The sequence below is a fragment of the Tinamus guttatus genome, unplaced genomic scaffold (assembly GCF_059628265.1).
Source record: "Tinamus guttatus ecotype Peru unplaced genomic scaffold, ASM5962826v1 Tinamus_guttatus_pri_ptg000027l, whole genome shotgun sequence".
NCBI lineage: Eukaryota > Metazoa > Chordata > Aves > Tinamiformes > Tinamidae > Tinamus > Tinamus guttatus.
The window spans coordinates 2,600,041-2,622,251 of record NW_028288561.1 but is presented as its reverse complement, the minus strand read 5'-3'; the positions used below and the strand labels follow the sequence as shown (position 1 = coordinate 2,622,251).

General features: G+C 46.5%; 1 protein-coding gene across 1 annotated transcript in view; it reads right to left on the bottom strand.

Annotated features, from left to right (window-relative positions):
* Positions 1–462: 462 nt before the first annotated feature.
* NFATC2 (nuclear factor of activated T cells 2) overlaps positions 463–22,211 on the bottom strand; it is a 75,453-nt gene continuing 53,704 nt past the window's right edge. Inside the window, exon 10 of the mRNA XM_088528425.1 lies at positions 463–1,593. Coding sequence (XP_088384551.1) covers positions 1,538–1,593 — 56 coding nt within the window. The 3' untranslated portion in view covers positions 463–1,537. The remainder of the gene's footprint in view (positions 1,594–22,211) is intronic.

Here is a 22,211-nt window from a genome sequence, read left to right as displayed (position 1 = left end):
TACTCTAAAGGTTTATGCAATTACTTGTTTTGCAGTTTTGGGGAACCACTTATACAGATGCTCTGCTGACCTGTTCTATTCCCCTCCCCTAATTACTGTTGTGAGCATGGGGACATGTTGGTATTCAGCAAAGTTTACTCTGAAACAACCAAGAACTGTGTTTTCTGGACTCGACCTCTAGCTCTGCACCCAAAATAATATGAGCGTTCCTCATTTACAAAAACAAAGATGACGATTAGTAGCTATTTCCTACAGTATTATGGCTATCTCTTACTGTACATTGATTACGCACTCAGGATGTCTTCTTATCACACGGTGGTAGCAAGGGCACGCCAAGAAGTGTGACAAATGCACGAGGAGCACACCTGCAAATGGCACAGGTAACCTCTTACTGTGATAAGCAGGTATCAGTACAGCATATGCAAAAACCTGAAGCAAAACATAACTAACACATTAATCACATGGAGATTTAATCTTTCCAGAAATTGCTGGTGGCTTTGCAAAGCTGAAGAAGTATAAGTAGGTGCATGTGTTTGTTTATAAGATATGGCTTCTGCGAGATGCACTTATTTTCCTCTGCAGCTGGTGTGGATAAATGTCACAGCTGCTAAATGAGACAAGATACAAGCCAACAGCAGGTTCTGTATGGAAAGAAACAGCAACAATTCATTAGAGATAAAACATCTAAGACATGTTCATGTACTGCCTTAATATGAATAAGGATCAATCATAAAAATCTTTGGATAGGCATAACAGTGCTTAGGTTACTGAGAGTCCTATATATATTAATCTCTACTTTATCAGGGTTTATTTTATCTTGGGAACAATGTTTGAATGGCTGAATTTTTCTTTTAATTAGTTCTCTTTGAATATCCTTCTCCTTCAAACTCCTGTCCAGAAAAATAAAACTCCTGGATCCAACTGATGGCTACTGCTTGAAATACTAATCACAGTGCTCAGGCAGAGAACATGGGTTTGGACCCCAGGTTGGCCAAAGGCCGAGCAAGCCTGGGTTGCCTCAGTTTCCTACAACGATAACATTTTTCAAGAGGGCTTCAAGACCTGGAGGGCAAGTCATTGTTAGCAAACTGCAAACTGTTTTTACTCTTTTATGGAATATATTACTCTTTCTTCTCTCATTTCCCACCCCACCCAAATAAGCGCTCATGAATAACCTCCCTTGCTTTGTGCCGTGTTCAGGAGTGACGTCTTACTTCTCCCTTATTACTAAGATATATTGATACATAGATAGATATTTTGCAGCAGGCTCGAAGAGTTTCCTCAGACAGATGCTCTGTTATATGAGAACAATACGATCTTTGGACTAAAGGAAGGGTGTCCTTTTCGATGTTTACAGAGAGAGGTGGCGAGTTGCTTAGTCAAGGCTGTCAGCTTGATGCCAATACATTGTTCCTTGCATTGAATTGGTGCCTTGAGATGAACAGTTAAGGAAGCAGGAGGTTGCAGGGACACTGGAAGGATCTAAGAGGTCAGTTATGGAAGGATTCGGCACAAGTTGTCTCGCAAATCTCTGCCTCTATGTCTGGTTTCTGGCAGGCAGTCCCGAAAATTCCTTCCTGATAATTTCATTAACTGTGAAGTAAAGAAAGAGAAAGAAATGTTAGAGCACCTTGAAAAACACGAGCAGCAAACGCAGTCCTGGGCAGTTGACCATTAACTCGAAAAAATCCCTGTGCTATTCATAACACAGTCCTGATTACAACTTTAAACTTTCTAACTAGTCAGACTGCATATTTTTTAAGGGAAAATAAGGAGAGGAGAGAGAGATTCTACACTGTGTTCAGCATGCTTCAAATACCGTAAAAAGTTTATCCACACATGGAATCAGGTGACCAGTCCATGCTGCAGCCCTTACATAGAACAAAACTTTCCCTCTCCCGCACACGTTTCCTTTATCCAAGTAGAAGAGGAGTCCACGGGTATCTGAGCATTTCAACACCTTTACTAAGCAGAAATAAGAATATTTTTGAAAAGAAAAGGCAAAGATTTGGAGGGGACACGGGGTAGTGCTGAAAAAGCACAGATTGCGATGCAGGGTAAAGTGGTTTGGGTTTGTTTGCTTGGAAAAAAAAAATCTCCCCTGAAGTCTCTTTGTTCTACATTTGTGCTCTAGTTTGTGTGCAGATCGCGGCAAGACAACACAAGGAACTTCCATGCTCCTCTCCAGCCTTCTCCTCTCCCAAGCAAAGCCCAGGAGAAGCCCCCGAAGCTCCTTCTCCCAGCACGGTGTGATGTTACACACAGCAGCCGTGCTCCTCCGGACGCCTCCGTGCTGAAGCAGAGTCTGGGCTCCTCCTGGACCACCCCTCTCTAGGCTGGGCTTTCACTAGGACCCCTGCCACGGGAGACCTGAGGTTCTCGTGTTCTCACCCAAACCGCGTGTTCGCGGTTCCGTCTCATGCGTGGTGTATTCACCAAGGCTGTGCACACTTTGGAAACTGTCTACTTTGATAAATATGCCTTAAAACTGAAGACAACACTGTCTAACAGTTAAGACCCAGATCTAAATGGGTAGCAAAGTCACTCCACGTCTTCTCCCAAAGGTATGGGCACAGGCCAGTTTTTGGATGCAGTTCCAGATTCATCTGGAGCCCTGTCACTGTTCTTGCAGTTGTGGGCACATTTCTTTGCCTTTAGCCTTGAGTTCAATGGCATTTTTTGGATTTCCTTTTGCAAAAACACTATGTCTTTCACCTCAAATGAATTTACAGTGAAAGACAGGGAGGAGGCATGTGTCAGACACATATAAAATTGAGAAAGGGCTCACAATTTTTCCAAATTACTGTTTCTTAGGAAGTGCTCATTATTTATGAATATGTTCCTGTGACACAAAAGGCAGACAATTATACTAAGACTTTTTTTTACTGAAAAAAAAATATTTTTGAAAATGTAACAGTTAAGTGTACCACAAGTTAAAATTGAATAGAAACCAATGAACCCACTCAAGCATGGGCTGTTCTAAAGGAACCATTTTAATAAACTATCTTGTGTTTTATAAAACAACAGTGCTCCTTTCAAAAATATATATATATGTGTTAAGTAGATGGGTGTTAGGGCATCTTAGTAATGAAGAGGCTACCTTTCTTCAGAGAAAACCTGAATTTTCTTATGCTTTTCCTAGGTGTGATTTAAGAGCACTTGTTCACAAGACAAAGTACGTGTCTGTCCTCAGCTAGTAGTGGGCAATTTTCATTCTCTTCAACATAGCCAGGTTAATGCCAAGATGAGATCAAACCGATATCAAGGGCATGCACTGAAAGAACTGTATGATTTCTTCTTTCTGATATTCAAGGGCTAGACACAGACTAATTGAAATCAGAGAATACCCTCACTCCAAACCGATTAATCCTCAGGCAATCAGTATTTGGGTCCCTTTCTAATGAGAGTGTGCAAAAAGTTGTAATAACCAGATTTTTCACCACTTCCTGACAATTAAATCAAATGGTGCCTCAACTCTTGTCCTTGAGGAAGGGAACACATGCATTAATTTTTAATGCTCACAATTAGCAGGTTGAAAGCCTCCTTCCCCGTTCCATGCAAGAGAATTCATCTCAGAAGAAATAAAGTCTGTGTTTTGTGCAAAGTTCCGTGTTATTACTAAACCGATGTATGCCTGCAACAGATTATAATCCTCAAGGACTTGATCTTGGCCTGGTTAGTACCTGCTGGACATCACCTGGATGCCCAACAAGTAAAGGTGGCCAAAAAAATAAGGGAAGAGCAGGCAGGCCAGTAGCTATGGTAGCACATCCAGCTGAGGGACTTAAAACACCTGCATGGTAATGGAAGTGAATCTCTCTATCTTCCTCTGAAGGCACCATGAAACACAACTATGAAAGATGCTCTAGGCGTCCCTGTGTGTGCAGGGGGGTTGGATTGGAAAATCTCTGAAGGTCCCTTCCAACCTTAAGGGTTCTCTATGAAAGCAACTGCAACTGCATGAGGTGCTGTCACCTCCAGCCACCCACCTTCACCTCCTGTCCTGCCACCAGCGTTGGTGCCAGCAGAGCCCTCGTGCAGGCTCCGGCGCGGGGTTGCTCTGCAGTGGAAGCGAGCGGCCAGCGGGAGGTGAAATTGGGCTACTTTCAAGCAAAACCGGCCCGCGACTCTGCTCGAAGAGTTTCCTGTTTGCTCTACCCAGGAAATGAGAGAGGAGCAGGTCTTCAATGGAAATTTTTCGCAGCCTCGACTAAAAATAGCAGTGAGGTAAAAGAAGTGGGCACCCACTCTCAGGGTCATTTCCTTTATAAAACAAGCGGGCTGGTTTATTTATCAACATACTTCTTGAGCAGCCAGTGTATCAGAAAAGGACCCTATATGAGTTTGCTTTTATTTAATACGACCACCATGTATGGAAACAGCTAACAGTCATCCTGGTCTAGAAAGGATTAACATACTAGGTGAAAAAAAATTGCAGGTGATTAAACGGGGTTGACTAAACCTGCAGGCTTTTGAAGGGTCCTTTTTTTTGTTGTTTCCTGGCCCGAAGCAACGCTCTGGTACGCGGCCTGCAGAGCCGTCAGCTCGCGGGGCCGGGCAGGTCGGACAGTGCGGTAAAGGGCTTCCTCAACCTGCAAACTTCACTTTCCCTCCTGTGTGCTGTGCAGGAGACCAGCAGTGGGGTTTGCGGGCTGAGGTTATAGGGGGACAACCCGATAACTTTCGAAAAGAGCTAAAATGTTGCAGGGGAACAGCATGAAACATCAGCCCCGCAGAGGAGCTGCAGGGTGATGCTCAAGGGCAGAGCTGGGCGCTCTCCCTTGGAGCTCCCGAGGGCTGCAAATCAAACAGTTGTTTTAAGTGTCTAGTAAATGTCTGAATGACAAGGGAGCTACCTTCTAATTAGCAGCTGCCCTGAATATCCTGTGTTCAGCCTGAATTTCACCTAAATCCGTGTGGGGACGGGATTTTGGTGCTGTTTAGATTGGGCAACACTAGCTCTGAGAGAAGGATGCCTAGCTCAGTGATTGACACTAAAGCTCCTAAGCCACAACCTGAGCTCCTAAATCTAGCAGATAAAGACAGCCCAAAGCAGGTTTCCTTCTCCTAGATGGGAGGCACGTCTGGATTAGAGCCCAGGGAAACCACACGTCTTGGGAGAACCTGCTCCAGATTTTGGGAGTGCACAAACCCACATTCAGGTGTAACCTCAGGGACTGGGTCTCAAGTGCAGGTTGCACAGGACCGGCAAACTGAGACATCTAAACTTCACAGGAAGCTGAGATCATGAGCTCAACTTTCTATTCTGAACTCCTATGTATCTTTTTTTGGCAGCATGGTTGAAGCGTCTTTCAAGTATTGGTTCTCTTTATTAGCTCATTTCGAGCTGAGTACAAAGAGAGAGGATGTGATTAATAAATAAAATGTTATTTAAGGTGCCTGGCATGTGGCAGCTTTGGAGCACACTGTTATTGACCTGCTTAATGAGACAGAACTGATCCAATGGGGCCGCGATGACATATGCAAAAATCACGAAAAATAAATAATAATAAAGCATATTGAAATACAGCTGATAATGACCATCCAGACCAGGGAAATGTCTATGTCAGCCTGAATCCTTTCAGCTTATCTTATTAGATACTGCTGAGCATTAGAGCAGCCCCAGCGCTTGGAGATCCCCAAGCGAGCTTACTGCAAAGGCTGACTCAAATCATGGGGGAGCATCTGCGTTCCTCCAGAAACTCAGCTTTGATGGGCTGGAGTCAGTCTCTCAGGCTCCAGGCCTCCGAGACATTTAAGACTCCAATTCACATCCTCTCAGATGGAAATCTGGAGCGTATTCACTTGCGGGCTCATAGTGGGTTATATTAAACGCCGAGCTCCAACTAGTAGTCCAGAGACAGAAAACAGTCTCCAGTTTTAGCTGGCTTTGAGTCAAGCTCCTTGTAATTGATTGCACGCACGCACTCGTGTTCAACACACACACAAACACGTTGGGGTAACGGCTTTGCTAGAGTTATCCCAGTTTTGGGTAGTGGCACCGGGGTCGGTGCCGTCTCCGCACCCCAGCGAGGAGCAGAGACGGGACCTCCTGCCCTTCGGGGATCCCGCGCGCGCCGTGGCCGCTCCACCAAGAGCCGTTTGACACGTGAAAGGGCCAGGCTGCAAATGAGCGAGCCAGGGAGCACTGAGCTTTGAGCCTGAGTATCCAGCGTGACGGCAAAAGCCACCAGGAAAACGGTGGTGCCACCAAGGGAGCGTGACGGCAGCGCGGGGACAAGCGTGCGCGCGGGCCCAGCATGCACAGCCCCAGCTCCGGCCCTCCACCAGCCCCAGCTACTGCGGGACAGCTCGGTGCTACGATTAACAGATTAAATAAGACTTAAAGCCCTCTAAGCCAAATAAAAAGGGGCATGACTTTTTCACTGGAAAAAAAAATAAATATAGGTTAAGAGAAACACACAGCTGGAGAAAAGGCAGAAAAATACCAATTACCTTTCATTTTGATTGCTTGGATCAAAGAACACAGTCATTCTTTTTCATATAATGTTTTGTATCCAGCTAAGGTGTGTATCTATCAGCTCTGAAAAAGATTTGCAAAACCATTTTTGAGAAAAAAAAAAGTAACCTTCGACCTATGTTGCAAGGCCAAATGTTACACTTTTCAGCTACTCTTCCATTTTTTGTTTTAATTTATTAAAAAGACATTTCAGCATATACAATACATAAGGCAGAACTTAACCGCTGACCTTTCTGTTTGCTCAGATCCAGCACTACATTTTACTTTTTTCCCCTCTTTTTCTCAACTGATATAATCTAAAAATAAATATGCAAAAAATTACACTGCGAAATTCATCACAAAACATATGAGAAATGCTGATAATATGATCTGAGGCTTCAGAGGCACAGGAGGTCCATGTGTCTTGAAAGTCAGGTCAAAGACTAGTCACTGCCTTTTGCAAAATTCAGTTATATTATCATCTTAGTGGCCCAAATAAAACATGACACATTTATGCCAGATCAAAAGTCAGTCCCTTTTAAATAAGAAATCTAACTAAAACGGCCATGTAAATTAGACTTTGCCTTAATTATAAAGAACAGGAAAGACACGGGCAAAGAAATCCTGAATGTTATAGTCTTTGCTGCAAACTCAAACAAGGTGCAATTTTTTTCTCATAAAATGGCAATATCTAAAATTCTCTTTCTTTTTTCCTTTCGGATCGGTTTATTTTGAATTAATCTTGAGAACAGTTAGTGCTTCCTGCAAAACCATGTGGAAATTAAAATATAATTGCAATATTTAGGAAGAAAGAATGCTTCCTACAGACGAAGCTTGTTTTGAGAGCAAGCCTCAGAAGCGCCTCTGCTGCTGGATTTCAGGTGACTATATATAGAAGAGAAATATTTTACTTGGCGCCCTAAGAGCGTGCAGCCACGTATCATGCACTTGAACGTACCATTCAGTACACAGCCTATTTCATATCCTGCGTCCTGGAAAAACAGCTTTTCACGAGAAAGCAGAGCAACTGCTTGACTGGTAAATACAAACTTATGTGTGACAGGCACAAGGAACCCAACCCCGGCAAACTGTGCCACGAAATACACCCCTGATAATCAACGGCAAGGAAAGGCTTTGTCTGGAAAATGTGGACATCTCATTACTGAAACGTTCTCAGATGTCAACCTTCGCTTTCATTACACATCCATCTGTAAAGGTTCAACTCCATATTGAGAAAAAAAGTCCAACCGACACACCTTGGGACTTGTTTTCTTGTCCTATTTGTAATCTCTGTCATCTACGTAAACTATAAACCTCTTTAGCATCATCCAGCCCTAAGGCAATCAGGTCATTTCCAGTACTAAAGCAAATTTTTGGAAGAAATTGCAAATCTCAAAGTAAATGGCAATTAAAGTTCAAAGATGCATTTTTGCTGTCATAGTTTAAACATGCACATTAGCAGCTTTTGACAAATTCGACACCATAATTTCTGATAGAAAACAGAATCTAAATAAAATATTTATTTCTGGTTACAGCCTGTCTCCACTGAAATTAATATCTAAGCTCCCGTGATTCACAGGATCTGTAATTCACTTGACATCTAAGTAAGTCAAGTATTTCATTACGGTTCCAGAGTGAAGTCAAAAAAAAAAAAAAAAAAGTGCCATATCTGTTGTAGCATCCTACCCAAAATCTTTAACAGGAAGTTGGGTGTGCCTGCAACAAAGGAGCAAAAAATACAGATAGCACTTCTTTTTTAAAAAAAAAAGAAATAACTTTCTGCTAAATGCATAATGCATCCAAAGTGTCAAAAAGGAAATATTTAAGGCACAAGTCTGTGCCACTGCTGCAGAAACTCTATGGATATTTTAAGTGCTTTAATTATTTTTAGTCCTTTTCCAGAAAGGATCCACGGTCCCCTTCTCTGAAACGGTTGTCATAAAACTGTTAGGAAAAACTGTGGCCTCGTGGACCAAGGCTGGACAGGCCGGACTCCACAACCTGGTCCTCAGCCAGGTCAGCATCTTGCCATATGGCCCAGGCCAAGCCCAGAGTGTCCCAGAAGGACCAGCCTTTTGCACACTTGCTTTGGCCTGAAAAGGGCAGAAAGGCACCAAAAGCCACATCCAGGGCACAAAAATGATGCCCAGCAAGCAGAAAAGAGCAGCCCAAAACGGGAAGGGCCTGCGCAGAAGGAGCCTACGCAGCCCCCGTGGATGCAGTGGAAAGCAATCGTTTTCAAACGGGGATAATTTGAAGCCTTTAAGTAGTTTATCAGATTTCAAAAGCCGCAAGAGCTCAGCTCACTAAGGCACGCTAAAAACCTAATGGCAGTGGTTTAAGATAAGAACCTTTAAACAGACCTGGTAGGCCCCATAAATCTCAGTGAAGATCAGAGTGCTCAATACAGCTAAAAATCAGCTCCCAGGTGTTCCTACCAGGATGGTCAAAACTGAGACAACGGGGATGGTCTAAGTCATCGTCTCCTGACTCCGCGAGACGAGCTCTAACCAGGGGACACGGAGCATCCCCGCGGCCTCCCGGCAGCAGCTCCGAGCAGCTTCCTTCAGCCGAGCATCCCCGCACGTCTGTTCACCCACCCTCAGCCCTCCACAGAAGTCGCTGCTCTGCAAGCAGCTCCCTCCAGGCTATTTCTCCTCGGTGGAAGGAAGAAAAGCGATCGGGGACGAGGGAAACAGAAGATAGTGACTTGCACAAGCGGAGAAGCAGCATTTGCTTTCCCTGCAGGACCCGCCGTGCATGCGGCTACCGGGGGCCTGCCCATGCAGCCACGCTTCGCTTCAGCCTGCTACACAAACGGTTACGAGCCTGTAAATCAGTAATAAGTTCCACCTGAGCCTGTAAGCGATTAGTAAAGAAATCACTGCACTTTCATGGCCAGAGGACTTTCACACAGTTAATCAGTCAAGGAGCGAACGGGGTGTTAACTGATTGCCCTGGGAGGGCAGGAATGGAGCCCCCCCCCAAAATGTGACCTGCAACGTAAGGGAGAAGGACATTGTGCAACATAATGTCCAGCAGAAATAGATTCCAAATGTTGCATTGGAGCAGAATGATGGAGTATGAGCAAGGGCTATTTGTGGTGATCTCAGATATGTCAGCCATGTCAGCAAAAGGAGCAAATATTATGGGTGACACAATCGGGAATGCTATGAACACAAAGGAAAAACTACTTGTCTTATCCCTTTTGTGCTAAGGGGATTGTTTTACTCATAGATTATTTTATTTCTTCCTTAGATAAACCCTTGATGCCTGTTCAGTTGGTATAAATAAGGCATTAGGGGCTGGCAGAGGTCTGGTGTCTTGATGTAGCTCTTCTACAAGTGTCAACAGCCAGTTTGGGAAACCTACCTTGAAAGTGGAAAACTAGCTCAGCCTGGGTGTGAGGAGGAACTCCAGGCCACCGTGGAGTTGGTTTGTAGTAGCTTTCCATAACAAAGTCTTTTTTTAACTGACTTTCTCTCTGCTCGCATATATTTAGATATGACTTTCATTCTGCAATACTCCGATGCCAGAGAGTTTTGGCCGAATTTGCAAGGGAAGGACATGTGTTTGAGTCATGCAGTTGGCTCTCGCTGGTTGATAGTTAGGAAGTCACTGAGAGAAGATTAAGTTTGTGTTTAGTTTTAGTTAACATGTGATGAGACCCAGTGAGACATTTCAAGTAGAATGCACACATAATAAATAAATATACTAAAAATCTTATACCAGAAGGAATGGAGCACATTTTCTTTAACCACACGAGTTGGCTGAAGCAAAGCAGAAATATTACCCTGGCTGGAGTGTGGAGGGGCCTCTGCTTTGTTGCTCCAGGCTCCTGCTCTAACGCTGAGCGGCTGCAAAGCACCAGGGCGCCCTGTGCCCAGCGCTGCCTCTCGGCGTGTGGTTGGGGCCCCATGAATGGGCTCCCCAAGTGCTGAGCTGAGCTCTGCTGCTTGCTCTTAGTGCATCTTGCTTTCACATTAAAGGCAGCAAAGCCATAGCCGGCTGGGGGGACTTTTTCCTACATCAGCTTGCAGCTCACGGGCTGCAACGCGTCGTAGCTGCAACCACAGCACCCCTGAAATAGCCGCTGCCACAGGAAAAGCGCCCCAGCGAGGATGCTATTTATTCACAGGCCACTTTGCAGTTTCATCATTCTCCTAGACTCAACCTATTTACGAGGAGGCGATATGAGTCACTCAGTAAAGTGTTTAAAAAACAGGCGAAGAAAAAAAGAAAAAGAGCGGCCGGGAGAAAGGTATTTTCTTTTACCGGAAATAATTGAGGGGGCAGAATCACAGCACTGTTACAGCATGTTCAGGATTAACTCAATGTAACAAGAATAGGCAATGCTGCTGATTCTTGTTTTTCTGTCACAGAGAAACTACCAGAACAAATATTTAATTGAGGGGAAACAAACCATTTAATTAACATTTAATTGAGGGGAAGCAAACCATGTTACGTTTCCCTTTCGGCAGTTTTTTAGAGGATCAACAGTCAATAACATAATCTCTTCTCCTCTCTTAAGCTCTAGCGCTTATATATATTAATCCACAGAAGTATTTACTGGCTCTATTTCCCTGGCATCTCATCTGCCACCGGCTCTGAACTTCACAGGCGGCTCCGCTGAGGGACTTGTGGATTCTTGCAGGATCCAGCCCACCGGAGCAAACCAAACCTCCCTCCAAACACGCCCGAGCTGCTTTTGAAGCTGCTGCTCGGGCAGCCAGGAGACAGCAACCGTCCCAAAATAACAGAAAAGATGCACAAGTGGCCTAAAAGAAGCCTACTTTTCCAGATAAACCAAGCTGCATTACGGAACAGGCATATAAATACGCTTCTGCTTGCAATTATTCTGCTTTCTCCCCCCCCAAAATAAAACAGGAACAGCAAGCGCAAAGCAGGCATGTTTCTTATGTGCCTTATTTTAAAGAGGGTTATAGGAAGTAGGTGCGCAGTTCTTAGTGAAAAAACGGAACTTTTTTTTTTTTTTTTTTCTCTCCATGGGAACAAATACAACCATTTTTGCATGCAGATTATTTTTCTAGCACAATTCCACTTCCTTCAGAAAATGAATGTTTTCTCCCTCTGCCCTCCCTTCCTCTGCAGGCAACCGAAAGGGCTGGCACTGCCGGAGAGCTGTTCTGGGCAAGGGGAGGACCGTGCAGGACAACCCAGCTCCTAACGGTGACAAGAACGAATCGTCCCGTGTTTAAGGGGTTATTGACAGTGGCTTTCATGTCTCAAGGAGGTGCCGCATACAAGTGCTGCCCATCTGGCTGCGTGCAGCTCTTATATTTTATTTTGCACCTAGACTGCAAGGTCTTCCCCTTTTCAGTCAATGCAACATCTAGCACGATGGGGTTATGCACCAGGGCATTCCTAATCTGTATGGTAATATAATAGTAACAATAAATAATATAATGGGGCATAGGTATGGATCAGAGAACAAGACGAACTGAGAGGGAACACTAATTATGGGAGATAGCTGCAACAAGAAAAAAGTGCAAAGACCAGGAGAAGCAGATACCACAACTGACTTTGCATCTCATCGACAGAAGGCCAGAAACCTCTGACAGTGAATAGCTTGAGAGCATAAGGAAAATATATATGCATCATCCAAAGAGTTAAAACTTTCAATCTGAGTCAATGGCACAAACGGCAAAAATTTTGTTCTCGGTAAGTAAAGGAAAAAAAGGGGAGGAGGGGGGAAGGGGACATGTAAGTTACCAGAAGTAGGACCGAGCTCCATAAAGTATAAGAGTCGCTGAGGTGACTGGCTTTAACTGAAGTGCAGCCAGAGTTATTGAGGTTGGGCAATTCCCAACCTCACCACAGCAGCAAGAACAGCATTTATTCAAAATTTAGGCCTTGATTATCATCTGCAGACCTCCCATATCCACACTGCAGATCCAGGCTTAGCAGCGACCACCAAAACAGACTGCCCAGGTAGCCCTGCGTGGGGCGAACGGGCCAGCGCGGAGCGAGGACGCGGTGCCGCGGCTCCGTCCTCCCCGCCGGATCGCGATGCAAGAAGCTGGGAATACCCAGCGAGGGCATCGCCCCCGCTCCCGAGTCCCGCCGGGCTCCCACAACACTCTCCATCGCGCTGCACCTCGGATTGAATCCATTCATTGTTGGGATTTAAGTGTCCGCTGCTAAACCTCCTGGGTGAATCCCAAGCGAGCAACAAGAAGCTCTGGAACCACACAGGGATAAAACATCCCCTTGCCTAAACTAAAGACAGAACGTGCTTACGTTTCACATGTCCTCATCTGACTACAGAACACATACAAAATCGCCTGGCAGACCATTCCTCTGGCTGGGAAAGCAGATTAAATGGGAAAACTGCTTGCCCTGCTGCTGGAGAGCTAGGTGCAGAGAGCTGAAAGACACAGTGGTAGTCAATTAGGAGGCCAACATCACCATAGCTCTATCTGAGAGGTCTTGGAAAGAGCAATTGCCACATCTGCAAACATGACTGAAATGCATTGGCTAACACACATCAAAGAGCAAAACTGCATGAAGCCACTGGAGATTTTCTGCTAGGCCAGAGTATTAAACATATCCTGGTGACTAACTCCCAATCAAATCAATACCTAGTTTAAAAAAAGAAAATCAAGCATGCAAAGACACAGCTATTCCTCACCTCTCTGAACCTGGCCCAGACCTTCCCTGGCATTCCCCAGACAGACAACATGGAAAAAACGCTGATGAACAGCAACTGGAGAGGAATTTGTGCCCATCCTCTGGGATGCTGAACACAAACAGGAAGGTTTTGCAAATTCCTGGGCCTGGTGAGGGCAATTCCCTCAGCGGTGAGGGAGAGCGGACCCCTTGCAGCACGAGGAAGGCTCACCACGCGCTATGCAACAGCCCAGCGCTGTCCTCATCTCTTCTTCAGGGTACAGGACAGAGCCACCAACACTGCTGGCTGCCACCAGCTGCTTTGCTTTGCTGCAGGCTGAATGCAAAGGGGAAGGGCTGCAGAAGGGGTGAAAGAACCTGCCCGCACACCGCTACGAGCAGCACTGTTGGTATTCGGGCCATAAATCAGCACTGTTAATATCAACAGTCACCAGGCTCAGGAGAGGGTCTGCTCACCACGCCGAGGGGACAGAGACCATGTCCCAGAAGGGCTGAACTCCCCACGGACTCCTCTGCCATTCCCCGTGCCGTGTTGCTGCGAGGAGCCCAGGCCGGGGCGGCCGCCTTGCAGGGCAGCGTCGCAAGGGGGCCAAAGAGCGACGGGAGAGAAGTTTGTTTGTTTTGGGCTCTTCTTATTTCAATCCTAAAATGTCATCTGCATCCAGCTGTTAGTATTTTGGAAATCTGCTGGGTTTTGTTTTCCTCTCGCGTGGTTCAGCGTGGCTGATGCTCCAGCTGCAAAACCTCGGGCAGCTGGTAGCCTGCTCAAAGCAACGCTACATGAAAGCCCGTGTCCTGGCCAGCACCATCGTCCCCTGCCAGCAACCCAGACCCCTCCTGGCTTCCCAGGGCAGCCGTTCCTCGTCCTCCGTCCATTGGTGACGGGAATGGTGCTGGATGCTGCCCGGAGCAGTGGGAACGGCTCCGACGCACAGGCGAGCGCATCGGGGGGGTTGCTAGAGGAAATACTCTAGTTGCACCCAGCAGCATCTCAACACCAACTTTTGCTCCTTTTCAAAACAGCGATGCCTACACTGAGAACTGTATCCTCATGAATATTCTGCAGATTGATGAATTTGTGAAATTCTACGGCATTGCCCTCTGCCTACAGGTTTTCTGTTTTTTTTTTTAGAGTTTGCTTTAAAAGCACCTAATTTTCATGAGCAAAACCCATGTGCTATCTGCAAAAAGACCATCATTCAGCAGCAGTGCAGGGTGTATGTGAATGTGGGTACCCCCAGCACCCTTTCCTCTCACCTGTGTGTCGGTCCCTGCCCTCTCGAGACCCCCGTCACCCTTCTCCCTGCCCCAGAGCAGATGCTGCCCAGGCACCAGGGCCCTGGAGGAGGCAGGGACGCAGCACGTTATGGGAGCAGGGGGCTGCAACGGGATTATTTCCAAGGAACGTGCTTTTAATGAGGTGCAGGCAACACATGAAAACACAGAGCTTAGGTTAGATTAAGGGACAGGGGTCTATTACACTTCATCTTCCACCTGGCAGCTGGGAGATCCCCAGCTTTTGTCCCCACAGCTGTAACTCTGTGCTGAGTTATCAGGCGACACAAACTCATCCGTGACTCACTGGCCAGGTAAACACAAGCCAAACCAGGTAAACACCTGGGCACCTAGGCAGCCCCTGCACGTCCTCTGCCTCCTGAGCAGTGTCAGGGACAGCACTGGGTGCCCAAAACCCCCAAGTGATCACGTTTATCAAGCAAGCTCCAAAAGCCAAGTGTTTGCTGCACAAGATGCATTTCGCTTGCAAGGGAGGCTCTCGGTGGAGGTTTCCCAACAGGGAAGGAGCAGGGGGAGCCGTGACGGGGCAGGGACGCGGGATGCCATGAGTCACACGGGCTCCGCTCGGGGTTACGGCACCCGGCACCTCTCCTGCGAGCCAGCACCAGAAGTGCTTGGGAAGCAGCACAGTTCCTGTTTTCCAGGTGCCGGGAGCCGCGTTGTCCCTGGAAAAAAAAAAACCCTGTGCGGGCAGGGGGAGCGCGGCGAAGGCCAGGCCGGCGCGCGGGAGCAGCCCCGGCAGCGCCGCGACCCGCCGGCCAGAGCATGAAAACACTAGTGCTGTTTATAGAGGGAAACCCAATTCGTCAGCCCAAATGAATTCCTCTGCTAATCCGCGCGAGGCTTCATGTTTTCCACCGGTCCCAGCCACTGTAAAGACTATCTTTAGGAGGCACAGTGTGTTTGGAAAGGAGCAGCTGGAAAGAGGGGACGCTTATGCCAGCTTGGAAGGCTTTCTGGTATGGAAAAAGAGGAATGCTCTCCTGGGTCTCCCCGCAAAATTAAAGCATCTTCATGCCGAGCGGAGCGGCGCCAAGCACAACAAACAAAAGCGGCTTTCCCCAACTCTCCTGGGCAGCCGCGCTCCGGCCTCACAATGGTTTCCATAGAACTTGTTTTGCTATCATAACAAATTCGATCTAGCCAGGCGTGATGGGGCGCTGGGTTTGCTACAGACAAGAAAATTAATTTCCCCGCGCACCCGCCTGCCAAAACAATTTTGTCCGGGTGCCACAGACAGGGAGTCCCCTGATAACCGGCGCATCTGCCGGAGGCAGCGCGCGCCGTGCAGAGGGACGGGGCTCCGTACGGGGCACGGTGCGAGCTACCTCTGCGACAAGGAGCGGGGAGGCCGGCCCTGGCCGCCCGCCCGTCCCCGCGGCCGCCGCGGCGCGCGGCTCCGCTCGCAGGCACGGCAGGAAGCGGCCGCCTTGCCGCGCTCGCTGCGCTCTGTCGACACGCCAGCAAACATTTCAGCCCTGCTGTGATCAAGGTGTTGGGTTATTTGCACTGCCGGGGTATCCCCCCGGAGAGCACTAGGGAATCGCGTTCTTCCCACCCGTCTGCAGAGCCGCGCGCGCATCCATGCGCTTCCCAAAGCGGAGACGCTTCCCTGCACGCTGGGAAAGCCGGAGGAGGCCAGAAAGCTACATCGGACAGAGACGGCTATTAGAAGCACCCGCACTTTGGGCATGTCTTAACGTTGATCTAAAATTGGAAACTCTAAATGGTTTCATTGATCTAAAATGATTGCTGCGCTTCGGAGGTTGGGGAGAGCTAGGAAATGCAGTATCACGCAAAGCTCCACAGATGCTAATTTTAAAAATGGAAAATTGAAGAACAGTGTTGTATAATTTTTAATACTAACCCATAGTATTTATATTGAAGAAAAAATGTATTAAATTGTACATTTTTTAGGAAGAGAATATAGCAAATATCATCTGAAGACATGAAGCTGCAGGATGACTTCAGGAGAAGAAGTTCCAGGTAAACCAGCCCACCTAGCTGATAATCTCACCCTGTATTTTGACTGCTGGAAATGAGCATCTCGGGATCCTTCCCAAGAGTGAAAATACCATCCCACAGAAAGGAAATGAAGATGCATGAAGAAGAAATAAAAGGAGGAAAAACTAAATGTATTTTTAAAGAAAAAAGACCCATGAAACACAATGTAACTCAAGAATGCATAACTTAAAAGTTATCCTCTGATCTTAAAAGTTATCCTCTGATTTGGCACAGTTCTGGTTTAAATCAAGACAAGTTGCTCACAGAACTTGTCCTGCGCCTAGAAAGTCAGTGCTCATGTGTAGAGACTATTTCCAGCCTTTTATAAACTTAAGTTGGCATGAAATTATCATTACTTGATGTCCAAGGAGAGCTCCCTAGCTTTATGCTGGGCCATATGTTTCAGACTGCGGCCACCTCTGAATAAAGCACCGGCGAGGCGGGTGCCCATGCTGGCACCTTCTCCTGGAAAGCAGATGGTCACGGAGGCTCAGAGGTCCCATGTCCCTCAGAATTGGGACCTTTATAGACACTTCCAGAGAGCAGCCCTTGTGTCTGAGCTGGTTGGTAAAGCCACATCTCCAGCACCGGGCGTTATATGACCATACAGGGGAGGCAGCATCATCCGGCTGCCTTTGGCTTTGTGGCTACAGCGTCTCCTGGAAAGGAGCTCTTACAAAATAACTGATGCTGCGTTGCTCATAATGACCAGATACTTAACCCAGGGAGGTTTAACCGTCTCGGTACTTTCACCGCTGGCTCCCATACTTCTGAAGCAGCTCCCCCATCATTTAGTCATTCTCACTCTTTCCAAAGAAACTTAGAAACCACCTAAATAAACCAGCACCAATTGAGACATTGCAAATGTCATAAGAGTCATTCATGTGTCTCACTATTTGTCCTACATTTGACTCGATTCATTCATGGATGATGAAGTCATTTATCATTAAGAAACCAAACCAAAGCACACCACAACTTGGGAATCTTTGACTAGACTCCCCTGGCAGGGATAATCAGAGGGAATGATTACAAACTCACACTCCTCACTTGCTACTTCTTTCTCCCTGGCCCAAATTATTCCTTGCTTGTTAAAAGCAAAGGCTGAGAGTGCTTTGCGCAAAGGCAGAGCAAGTCAAGAGATAAGCACTGAGAAAAGACTCCACATCTCTGTCACTTGTTGTGATACCATCCCTGTGTTTCTGCAGGAATCCAGGTACCTTTCCTCCTGCCCAGAAGGTTTTCCAGGTGTGTACCCTGCTGCAACCATCACGCTGCACATACCCTCCATCCATCCATGTGCCTGAGGCTGTACAAAGGTCTCTGGCTGGAGAAAAAGAAGGAGCACCAGCACACATGGACCTCTGCTTTGACACCTGACCATCACCTGTGTGGAAAACTTCTCCCCCACATGCAAACATATCACTCACTTCAGTGTTCATGGGCAGAAGTCAACTCTACTTCTCTCACTAAATCCAGTTAAACAGGGATTTTGCTCTCAGGAAATAGAGTTTGTTCAGCTGAGGGCAGAGTTTAGTCTGTATTTTGAAACAGTTTCCAAATTAAAAACCCACAAAAGAACATGGCTTGATTAAAATAGGAACTGTGTGGATTCAGAGAACCTGCAGGAAGATGGAGAGCATTAGATTCATTTCCCACTTAGTGAATTAGTGTTGTCCTGCTTGGTCACATGGGCATCACTTCTGAAGCTCTTGGATCCCCAATGGTTTTACTCCAGTTTACAGCAGCTGAAAATTTAACTCTTTTATATCCTACATTGTCCACTGGTTAAATCCAACTCAAGACCAAGCCTTCGAAGTCAGTGTTGTCACACCATTAGTCATGCAAGGACACAGAGATCTCAGATTCTAAGTGCTGAATAGATAGCAATTTCTGTAATAGATGTGTGCCTTAACTGAGGAGTGCAAATGTTTCCCAAGTTTTTGGATTTGGGGTTTTTGTGCAGACCTGCTCGAGAGAGGAGATCCATCTGTGAAATTCACAGCTGGCTGCATGCCCAGATTTCTATGCTAGCAAAACTGAAGCATGGGGACTTGGACTGTTGATTCAGACACAACTGCACTGCTTATACAGTTCAGCTTAGCCTTTACCTTCCTCTCTTCTGTCTTGGTAGTCCTGAAAAGAGTTGTAACTCAAAATGAGCAAGAAAAAAAAAGTGTGTGAAAGTCAGCAGCTGCTTTAAAATTCAATTTAGAAGCTAATATGCTGGGAAGGGAGCTTTATGGTATTCAGTCCCTTGCTCTTCCCCTATCTGTGACTCTCCTGATGGCATGACCACAGATGTGCTGCTTGTTTTTCAAATCACAGAAGCAGGGATGACCTATTAGGTCATTTAGTACCTCTCCTAGCCAAGGCAGGATTGTTCCTGGTAGTGTTTCTTCTCATACAGTTGTCTAGTCTGCTTTTAAAATTCCTCTAAAAACATACAGCATCCAAATTAGCACATAAAAGTGTCTTGGAAATGGTGACTAAGCTGTGCTATAAAATGATCTGGGAGTGTAAGGGCCCTACCAGCTTCTGCAGGGCAGAAACGTGGCTCTCACTATTTAGAGTTCTCCTAAGAAAGCTCACTTGGATGTGAAGTTCAGATGATTCATCCTCCTATTTTTTCAAAATGGCGAGGGATTTATAAATAATATATTTTTTTATAAGAAACAAAGTATAAAAATCAAATGGAAGAAAACTGGGCTTCAAATTAATCATCTATAGGGTTTCATTTCTCTAAGAGAAAAAAAACACGTGCGGACAAAAAGCCCCCATCAACTATCCATGATTGCTGGCAGTAATTGACTTTAATTGGAAAAGTTCTCTGTGTGTGAGTAACACCGAGAAAACAGTCATTTTTTCTACATTAGAGGCCTTTATAACCCGCTTTCAGTTTGCACCACGAAAAGACTGTGTATCTTTAAGACAGATATTCTTGCCAGGCATTTTATTTCACAATAGTTACAGAAATGTGCAGATGTTGTCCAAACTTTTCAGAGCAGCAGGGCTCTCTGCAGCTGCTCGCAAGATTTCAGAGCTGCAGTTTGAAAACGGCTCAAGCTGCCTTTGCACTGGACTTTGCAAGAGGAGCTCAATCCTCCCAGGTGCTCCACTGCGCGGCGAGGGGAACCTACCCTTTCCCCATCTTTGCACATTCTTAACATTAACAAAATTCATAACAAATGAACGCGTGAAGAGCAGTGCCAAACCCAGGCGCTCAGGGTTCATGAGTCAGACCACTAATGATCATGAGACAGGTTTTAACATCATGAAATTACCCTCCCCCCTAACCCGAAGTTGCATCATTTCTGTCTGCTCGATTTTTAAATACCAAAACACTGACAAGCGACATATTTCTAATGTTTGGCTTTTTCTTGAATCTAACTTGAAAATATCACTAAAAAAAAAAATCTTTGGGCTTTGAATCATTATAAATATAAATTCTAAGGAAGGGTGCGAACGCCCTCAAAGCATCTTCCTAATACAGGAATCCAGTGCATTGCATCATCTTTGCTGCAAACTAGCAGCACCAGGACTTGTCCTGAAGTGCTGAACGTGCAAAGCAAGTGGGCTCGGGTGATCTATGCCCGTTTGAGAACCCACCAGGGTGCAGGGGCTGCAGTTACCTGGGGGGTTCGGCCGGCTGCTCCCCGCGCGCTCGGTCGCGGCGGCACGAGAGGCTCCCGCTGAAGCAGCTGCTGGTGGTTCCCTGACTTGGCGCGAGCTGTGCTGATCCCAGCAATTTTATACCAACAGAGCTCTGTCTATACAAGGGCTTTTACCATAATAGCTGTGTTAGCAAAAGAAAAAAAAAAATCAACCACCTTCACCAGCATTGTTATGTGGCGAGCCGACCAAGGGTGAGAGAAGCCCCGCGGAAGGTTTGCAGGGAGCCCCGCGAGCTGGTGGCTTTAGCTCTGGGAGAAATTGCCACCTCGCCTGCTTTGCACTGTTTGGTTATAGGCTGGTTCCCAGGTGCATTTCTTCTCATCTCCAAAGATCCCATCTTCACCCATTTGCATTCTCCCAACTTCATCCATTTGCAAGATTTTGGGGGAAAACTCTTCCCTGTTTCTTCTCATGCTGCAGTTACTCTAATCTGTTACTGTTCCCCTGCACTGGCTGGAGGGTGTCGCTGGCCTGCAGAAATGTTACCCCTTTAAATTGAAAGTGGATTCAAGGAATAAAACTAAATGCATGGTCTAGTTTGGCAGATGCCTTCCAACAGATGGGTGTCTCCGGTCGCCTTTACAAGAGCTGTCTGCTTGCCTGTGATTCAGACTGTCTAAGGAATGCCACGAGCGCGGGGTAAATGGACAGCAAGTCTGGGAAAGGACTTTATTGTGGTTTAGAAGCTTTCAAATCCCAACTGCATGAACAAGTCCTTCTTTTCAAGTCGCTCTTTGCCAGGATTTCAAAACCATCGCTGCAAATCGCTCGGTGCCTTCTGCAGAGCGAGGGCTCGGGGTTGATCCGAGCCCACCGCTCCGGCCGCCGCGGGAGGTGGGTCTGTCCGCAGAACCCCCGGCCCGGCGCGGCCGCGGCGCTGCGGCGCTGCCCGCGCTCCTAATGGGATCTGCATGTTCCTTTGAACAGGAAGCGCTTTGTACACGACTCGCCCGTGGCACCAATTAAAGATTCCTGAGCCCGAGAACAAAGAGGTGCCAGTGGAACTATGGTTTTAATCACTTGATTCATTTTCTTCCTTCCTCCACTGCTGACTTGGGATGTATGGCTTTTCTCTCTTTTTTTCTTTTTTTTTTTTTTTTTGCTTTGTTTTGCATGTTTTTGGACAGCAGGACAGCCACGTGGAAAGGCTGCTGGGGAAAGAGCAGGCTTGAAAAGGGCCTGCATTTATTGGCATTTTCAAGCAGTGAATTGATTCTAGAGGTGAAGAACATCAAATGCCAGTCTGCCAGAACCACACAAATACTCAGTTCCTAGCTAAATATGTGACAGTTTTGGTTTTTTTTTCTGAGTATCCCTGCAGGTTTTATTAAAGTGAATCAACTAAATGTCTTAACACTACTAGATGAACAAGATACGTATTAATTATGTAAACTGAGCTGCAGAGGAGTGAAATATATTGCCGAAAGGCCAAGCTCAGGCACAACCCAGCAGTCCTGCCTCCTGGAACAACCATCTTTCTGCCTCCTGGCAACAACCTCTAGGCTTTTGGGTGCAGGGACCACATCTGTGCCCTGCACTTTGCAAAGCAGGACCCTGCCGTATGCCTGGGACACCCAGGTCCTAATGCACTACGAACACACAATAGCAGTGATCCAAAAATAAAGCATGGAGCGCGCTGAAAGAGCAGCGTGAGGTCTCGGGAGGGATAGGAAATCCGGCAGAAAGTGAGTCAGAGCATCAGGAATGAGCCTGCTGAACACATAGATATGCTAGAGCGGTCGAGCAAAGCTTTTTGAGAACGTACATGCTTCACTCGGTCAAACAGAACTGCCTGCACAGAAATGACCACACCTTCTATGAAAAGTCGTTCTAATTAAAACCAGAATGTGGCCTTTTTTGATGCGAACTGTTGCTCTAGCCGAACCGCAGCCCATTTGCAACATTCAAATTCCCTCCTAGCTCAAAGACAAGGAAACAGGGAACACCATTCCCCTCTCTATCTTCCATCACTATTTGCCTCTCTGGTTTGTACAGCACTGACACATGGTGTGGAGAACTCAAAATCAAAGCAGGTCATGTTGCTAGAGCTGCCATCATCAGTGCTTCTGGGAGCAAAGCTGCAGGGATGGACGAGGGGTGGGTGCTGATGCAGTAGTTTTACTTCTAG